Source organism: Muscardinus avellanarius (assembly GCF_963383645.1).
Source record: "Muscardinus avellanarius genome assembly, chromosome: 1".
Lineage (NCBI taxonomy): Eukaryota > Metazoa > Chordata > Mammalia > Rodentia > Gliridae > Muscardinus > Muscardinus avellanarius.
This window is the reverse complement of record NC_137786.1, coordinates 231,369,634-231,376,681: the sequence shown is the minus strand read 5'-3', so window position 1 is coordinate 231,376,681 and position 7,048 is coordinate 231,369,634. Positions and strand designations below refer to the sequence as shown.

The window sequence follows — 7,048 nt, the reverse complement described above, 5'->3', positions numbered from 1 at the left end:
AGGCGGCACTGCATGCCCGCCCAGACGGTGAGTCTGGGGGCACTGTGGCCAGAGCGGGCTTGGAGACCCATAGCTCTGCCTCCTCCTCACTGTGTATTACGGGCAACCGGAGACTCTGGGCCTCAGTCACCCCAACCTGTAAACTGGGGTGGCGTCTACTTCAGGGTAGACGAGGCGCAGTTCTGAGGAGCCCAGCACAGCGCCTGGCCCACGACAGGGACGGGACACAGCCGGCTCACCCAGCGCAGGCTCTGTCCTCCCCCCAGCCAGGCGGGCCCGGGGCTCCCAAGGTGGTCGGTGGGCGGCCATTCACTCCTTCCTTCCTTCTCTCTTTATTGAGTCCCTTGCTCCAGAGCCCTCCTGGCCTGGCTCTCGGGCGGTGGGGTGACCCGGCCACCCAGGTCAGATGTCGCCAGCGCCACAGCTGGCCCCGCACCCGGAAAGGAGGCCCCGTCCTGGGTCTCAGAGACTGAGAGGTGGAGAGGGGACTGTGGGCAGAGGACAGGGCCTGGCGCGTGGTCAGAGTGTGGCCAGGCTGCAGAGGGCCTGGGGCTCCATTGCTGGCGCCCTGCTGGGGAGGCCGTGGGCAGCTGAGCCAAGCAGCAGGTGGGCCCGTGGCAGTGAGCGGCGAGGAGGCAGCTCCATCGCTCCGCAGCTGCGAGGGGGAGCAGCCTCCTGTCAGTCACACTGTCCTTTGCCCCTTCTGTGTCGTGGCCCCAGCCCTGGGGCCTGGAGGTGGAGGGCTCTTGTCTGCCGTCTCCAGAGGACAGGAGCCCCCTCCTCTGTCGGCTGCGCTGTAGCTTCCCAGGAGGCTAGAGCCGTGTAGACTTCAGGACCGAGGGCTCGGCCGTGCCGTGTGCCGCCTTCTTCACCGCTCTGTTCGGGAAAGACACGGAGGGGAGGGGTGCAGTGACCTCTGGCCTCCCTTGACCTCTGTCCATCCCGAGAACTCAGGAGATCTGAGGGTTCTCTGGAGGGAGAGAGAGAAACAGGAGAGAGAGGCAGCCCCGGGCGTCCACTTACTGGTTCTGCATGTCCTGGATGGTGTCCGGCAGCGGCAGGCTCCGGGTTTCAGGCAGCAGCAGCGCGACCAGACCGCTCAGCACTGAAGTACCCCCGTACACCAGTAGCGGCAGCGAGGGGCTGTGGATCCCCAGCAACCGGACCAGAGGCCCCAGGATGGCTCCCCCACGGGCCGCCACCTGGCAGAAGCCCACAGCCGTCATCCTGTGGGCGCAGACGCAGCTGTGAGTGGCCCTGACCTTCTGCCTGGCCCAGGGGCTCAGGCTGGCCCTGGGCACAGGCAGGCAGCCCTGAGGCCTGCACACCCCAGGTTGTGGCAGGCCACCTCTCTCTGTGGCCCAGGGCGGCCTCACCTGACCACCGTGGGGAAGAGCTCGCCCGTGAAGATGTTTATGCACGTGAAGGCGGCCCCTGTGGCCCCCAGCCCCAGCACGGCCAGGGCCGAGCGCACGGCCCCCATGTCTGTGGACAGAGGAAGGGTGAGCGGGCGGCAGGGGTCTAGGATCCGAGTGGCGCTCTCTGCATGCCAGGTCTTTCCAAATGTGAGTTCCAGACCTCTGGCCGTGCCTCGATCTGCTTGGGCCCCCGAAGTCTTGCCTTCCTCCATGCTCCCGCGCTCCTGCGTCAGCCCAACAGGGCCGTGCACTCACCGTAGGGCACCACAGTGTTGGCCAGGATGCAGAGCCCGCTCAGCACCAGGGACCCGGCCTGCGGGAGGCGGCGGCCCAGGCGGCTGAGCAGCAGCAGGGCCACCAGCTTGGCCGGGAGGTCCACCGCGCCAATGAGCGCCTGCAGCAGGAAGATGTTGCCGCCCAGGGCCTGCAGGTCCAGGGCCAGGCCGTAGAAGGTGAACGCAAAGGAGAACCTAGGAGCGGAGGGCAGGTGGGGCGGCCGGGCGCTCTCTGGCTGGTCAGCCTTCAGAGCCCACGGGACTTCTTCTCGGGTTTGGCCAGTGGGAGGCGCTAGCAAGAGGCCAGGGGCAGCGAGGGGCAGAGGAGGGGAGCCAGGTACCCCCTCAGCCTGGGGCTTGGGCTACACTGAGCGGGCCTTCCCCCATGGCCTCGGCGCCCCGGTCCTTGCTGGGCTGCCGGGCTCTGCGATGGCCTCCCCTCCACCACTTGCTCTGTCACCTCCTGTCTGGTCCCACTCAGCTCTTCAGGGGTCTCAGCGCCACTGAGGGACCTGAGATCTTCCTAATATCACCTTTGCCACCCACTCAGCCCCTTAGTAGTCCCCTGGGTGAGCCACTTGGCTGGGCCCCCGCGGTGACTGTGCCCCGGGCCTCCTCCTGGGGCGCTCTCAGGCCAGCGGGGCTCAGGCTCCATACCGGCTCCAGCCCTGGTTCCGAGCTCCCTGGCACCGGGCAGCCAGCAGAGGAGGCTGCCAGGTGGGGTGGGTGGGGCTAAGGGCACGTACCAGCACAGCACCAGGATCCAGGTCCGCAGGCGCAGCCCCGGGGTGCACAGCAGGGTACCAAGGCTGGCCGGGGCCTGGCCCGTGCTCGGCTCCCCCTGCATGGCCGAGAGCAGGACCTGCGGGGCAGGGGGGCGTTGGTGCTGGCCTCCACCTCACCCCCGTCTCCCTGCGGAGAGGCCTGAGGGGGGGGGCGCTCACGTCCATGGTCAGCGCCTCCCTGACCGCCTTCTTCCCATTGATGGTGGCCACCCTCTGCAGCACCCGCAGGCCCCGGTCCAGCTTGCCCATGGCGAGGAGCCACCGCGCGGATTCAGGCAGCCACCTGGAGGGGAGGGGACAGCGGAGGGGTCCCTGCCTGAGGCCCCCAAGCCGAGTCTGCACCCACGCTGCCCCTTGCCCCCTCTGCCCTACAGAGGCCTCAATGGCACCCCACGCCCGTGCCCACGCCAAAGAGCGTGCCCCCTGGGGGCAGCAGCTTCACCAGGGTCCTAATGTCACCTTTGCCACCCACTCAGCCCCTTAGTAGTCCCCTGGGTGAGCCACTTGGCTGGGCCCCTGCGGTGACTGCGCCCCGGGCCTCCTCCTGGGGCGCTCTCAGGCCGGCGGGGCTCAGGCCCCATGCCGGCTCCAGCCCTGGTTCCCAGCTTCACCAGGGCCCTGAGCTCCTCTGGGGTTTGTGGAGGAGGAGGGAGGGGGTTAGAGGCAATGAGCGCCGGGGACCGTCAGACTTGCAGGGGGACAGTGAGGAAGAGGGAGGTGTTGTGGCCACCCCAACTCTGCTGTCGGTGGGCGGGGGCCACCCCCTCCTTGGAGGGGATTGGAGGGGAGAGGCCTGGAGGGCAGGCCGTGGCCACCTGGGCTCTGGACTGAGTGGGTCACCATCTGGGCCTCGTGGCTCTGCCCTGGCCCCGGCACCGGGCCCCCCCACCCTCTGCCCCCGGGGGGCAGACAGCCTCCCGCACTGGCCTCCGGGGGCAGGCCTCCTGGGAGCGGGGGGGGGGGCCTCACCAGGAATACATGAAACACAGGACGAAGGGGACGGACACTGCGAGCTGCAGGAGCGACCAGTCCCGCAGCCCATAGGCCACGGCTCCCGTGAGGGCCTGGCCGAAGCTGAAGCCCAGGCTGTTCAAGGTCATCATCAAGGGCCGCACCTGCGCCGACGTCCACTCCATCACTGCAAGGACACCGGGCGGGTCAGCCCGAGCCCGGCGGGGCCTCCCACGGGGCGCCGGGTCCGGGGACCTACTGAGGCTGCTGGAGTTCATCATGACGCCCGCCACAGCGAAGGCCACCAGGAAGCGGGACAGGCAGTACAGGGGGAAGACCGGGGCAAAGGCGGCCATGATGCCGGACACGGCCGCCTGAAGGAAGCTCCAGGTCAGCACCACCTTGCGCCCGAACCTGTGGCACACATGCCGGGAGCAGGTGGATCGTGGCGGATCCGTGGCGTGCCGCCCGCTGGCTGCACACGCAGATCCTGACCACAGAGAGCCACCCTGCGCTGGCGCGCTGGCCGAGCGGGGCGCTGAAGACACTCTTGGGGCCAGATGCACGTATGCACGGGGCGTGCTGGGAAAGCCCTGGAGGCCCAGTGGAAGGAGTGAGCTCCCCGTCGCCAGGAGGATTCCAGCAGCGGCCAAAGGCGGGCAGGAGCTGAGCGGGTTTTAGCGGTGACTACTGGATGGGCAGCGTGACCCTCCGCCACCCCAGGGCGCAGTCGTGAGCCCGTGGTCCCAGGAAAGGAGCGAGGCTGGCTTCAGCGGACAGAGGAGGGGCGCCTGCCCCACAGGGTACTCACCTATCCGAGGCATGGCCGAACACTGCGGCTCCCACTAGGACCCCAGCCAGGTAGATGGACTGGGCCATGGGCTTCAGGGTCTGAGAGTCACACACCAGGTCCCACTGTGTGTGGAGGCCCAGGTTAGGACCCAGGAGATGCCGGGTCGAGGGGCTGAGGAGCTGGGGAGGCTGGCTGGCCTCTGGGGTCCTCGGGCTGGCCCCACGGGACAGCAGGGGCGCGCACAGGTGGGGCTTCAGCTCCCAAGGGGCTTCCCGTCACCTAAGCCCTTCTGTGGCTCCCGCTGCCCTGCTGCAGCGGCCCCTTCCCCTAGAGGCCACTGTCCACCTGCTGGGCCGAGCTGCCCCTCCCTCGGGCCTGGACTTGCCCGATGTGCCATCTGAGATGCTTTTGGGTCACCGAGTCAGGCCCCGTGACCGAGTCGCCTGGGTTCAGGCTGAGGTGCCAGCTGGGAGACCAGCCCTGCCGCCCACTCCCTGCAGGCCGTGTGGCCCGCGAGGGGCTGAGCTCACATGAGAGCGAGGGAGGCCGGGAGGTGAGGCCATCCCGGGCCAACTCTGACTGTGGCTTTTTTTTTTTTTTTTTTTGGTGGTACCGGGAATGGAACCCAAGGACATTTTACCTCTGAGCTTTGCCCTCAGCCTTTAAAAAAAATTTTTTTTTCCAGGTGTGGTGGCACATGCCTGTAATCCCATTACTTGGGAGACTGAAATAGGAGAATCATGGTTCGCGGCCAGACTCAGCTACTTAGTGAGGTCCTCCTCAACTTAGTGAGACCCTGTTTCAAAATAAAGAATGAAAAACACCTCCACTGGGGTGGGGGTGTAGGGCAGAGGTAGAATGGTTTCAACAACCCACAGTATTAAAAAGAAAAAAATTAATTTTGAAACAGTCTCGCTCCGTCGCCGAGAGTCTTGTTAAGTTCCTACGGCAGTCCTAGGACCTGAGATCCTCCTGTCTCAGCTCTGTAAGGACTGGGATTACAAGCGTGGGGCCCTTACCTTGGTCACGATGGTGGACGTGAAGGTGCTGCGGTCGTAGACCCAGCCGTCCACACAGGGCTCCGTGGCCGCTTGGCTCCAGCTGGCGGCCGTGGCGTTGGGGTCCAGGAGCTGCCACTGCGGTTGGCGGAAGCGGCGGCACCGGTGGGGCTGCTGGTTGGGGCCGGGCGGGATGGAGACGGCGAGGAGGGCCTGGGGACTCAGGGCGCCGGGGAGACTGGCCTGGGCGGAGGTGTTGTCCAAGAGGGGCGCCCAGCAGCGGTGGCTGGGCACGGCGGCCAGGAAGTTCTCCAGCATGTTCTGAGTGGTCAGTAACATGATGGGGACCACGAGGGCTATGGCCTGGAGAACCTGGAACCTGCCCATCCCGCCCACTTGGTCCAGGAGTTCGAGAAACGCCATGGAGCCTGCCTGGGGGCCCGGGGGAGGTTCCCCGGGTCGCAGGTGTTGGCCCGGGCCCGCCGACCGGCTTGCTTCTCCCGCAGCGGCACCAGAACCGCTTCCTCAGCCGGGTGGCCGGGAGCATGTCAGGGGCCACCGGCTTTGCTCTCTGGATCCCAGCTGGGACCCCAAGCCCCGTGCTGTGATCCCGAGGCCACCCACATCCCCCAGGAGAACCTGACTTTGTGGAGAAGGAACGTGGAGGATAAGTTCACTGATGCTGGAATTAAAATGTGACCCGGTGCCATTTATAGGACAGAGTTTAATGATCATTTCCCCAGACAAAGTTTAACCCAGCTGTGAGGGGAAAACAGCCACTCCGCCCCGGGGATGGGTTCCCGGTGCCAGGAGGGAGAGAGGCCGTGGGGTGGCAGGGAGGCCGTGACCCAGGAGAGGGCGGGCCGGGAGCTTCTATTCTCAGAGCTGGTGTGTGGCCTAGGGGTGCCTGCGCCCCCACCCTGCCAGCCCAGAGCCTCTCTTTGGTCACCGTCTGTCACTGGTGGCCATTGTCCCCTCTGCTGAGCCCCCGTGGGCCGTCACCAGAGGCTCTGCGTACTCCTAAAGCTCCCGCCGTCACGGCCACCCCCAGAGCCCAGCTCTGTCCCTCCCCGGGTCTGCTCCTCCGAGCTCTGGCTTGGCCGCGGCCTCCTGGCGCACGGTGCCCTGAGCTGGGCCCCAGCGTGTGGCTCCGGCCTCCCAGTCCCGCCGGTACCCAAGACTGCAATTGTCCCTCCTGAGAACCCCTCCCTTTCTGCCCCTCCACCTGGCCTCCTGCCTCTGCCTCTGCCCTTTGACCCGTCCCCCCACTGCAAACCCTCCGCTGAGTCCTGCTTAAAAGCCAGGGTGACCAGGAGCAGTGACTCTGGAGGCTGAGGCAGGAAGAGCGTAAATTTGAGGTCCGCCTCAGCAACTTAGACTCCGCCAAAATAAACAGGAACATGGGCTGGGGGCATAGCTCAGGGGTAGAGCAGTCTTGGGTTCAATTTCTAGCATTGCAGGAAAAAGAAGAAAGAAGAGAGAGAGAGAGAGAGAGAAAGAAAGAAAGGAAGGAAGGAAGAAAGAAAGAAAGAAAGAAAGAAAGAAAGAAAGAAAGAAAGAAAGAAAGAAAGAAAGAAAGGAAGAAAACGCCAGTGTCCTGTCGACAGCAGCTGATAGGAAGCCTTTCCCGGGGAGGGCGGGCAGCGGTGCATGTTGGGGGCTGGTCGGGGAAGGCCGGACCGGGGACCCGTGGGTCCCCCTTGGTTGTGAGTTAGTGCTCCAGGCTAAAGGCTTGGGGAACATGAAGCAACAAATGTGTACACACGTGCACACTAGCGCGTGTACATTGTGTGCACGTGTACTCACATCTGTGCGGGTGGCAGTGGCC

At 65.6% G+C, this 7,048-nt stretch overlaps 1 protein-coding gene across 3 annotated transcripts; it reads right to left on the bottom strand.

Annotated features, from left to right (window-relative positions):
- Window positions 1–812: 812 nt before the first annotated feature.
- On the bottom strand, window positions 813–5,643 carry SLC22A12 (solute carrier family 22 member 12; the record flags this gene model as incomplete). Of its 3 annotated transcripts, none has more annotated exons than XM_080716230.1 (10): window positions 813–876; window positions 1,024–1,227; window positions 1,377–1,485; window positions 1,674–1,888; window positions 2,440–2,555; window positions 2,638–2,761; window positions 3,448–3,616; window positions 3,689–3,843; window positions 4,241–4,344; window positions 5,242–5,643. In XM_080716230.1, the coding sequence occupies 10 exons, from the start codon at window positions 5,641–5,643 to the stop codon at window positions 813–815; spliced, it is 1,662 nt and encodes a 553-aa protein (XP_080572356.1). The 3 variants fall into 3 exon arrangements, with proteins under 3 accessions (XP_080572356.1, XP_080572357.1, XP_080572358.1); XM_080716231.1 differs by having other exon boundaries at window positions 3,791–3,843; XM_080716232.1 differs by lacking the exons at window positions 3,448–3,616; window positions 3,689–3,843.
- Window positions 5,644–7,048: the final 1,405 nt, after the last annotated feature.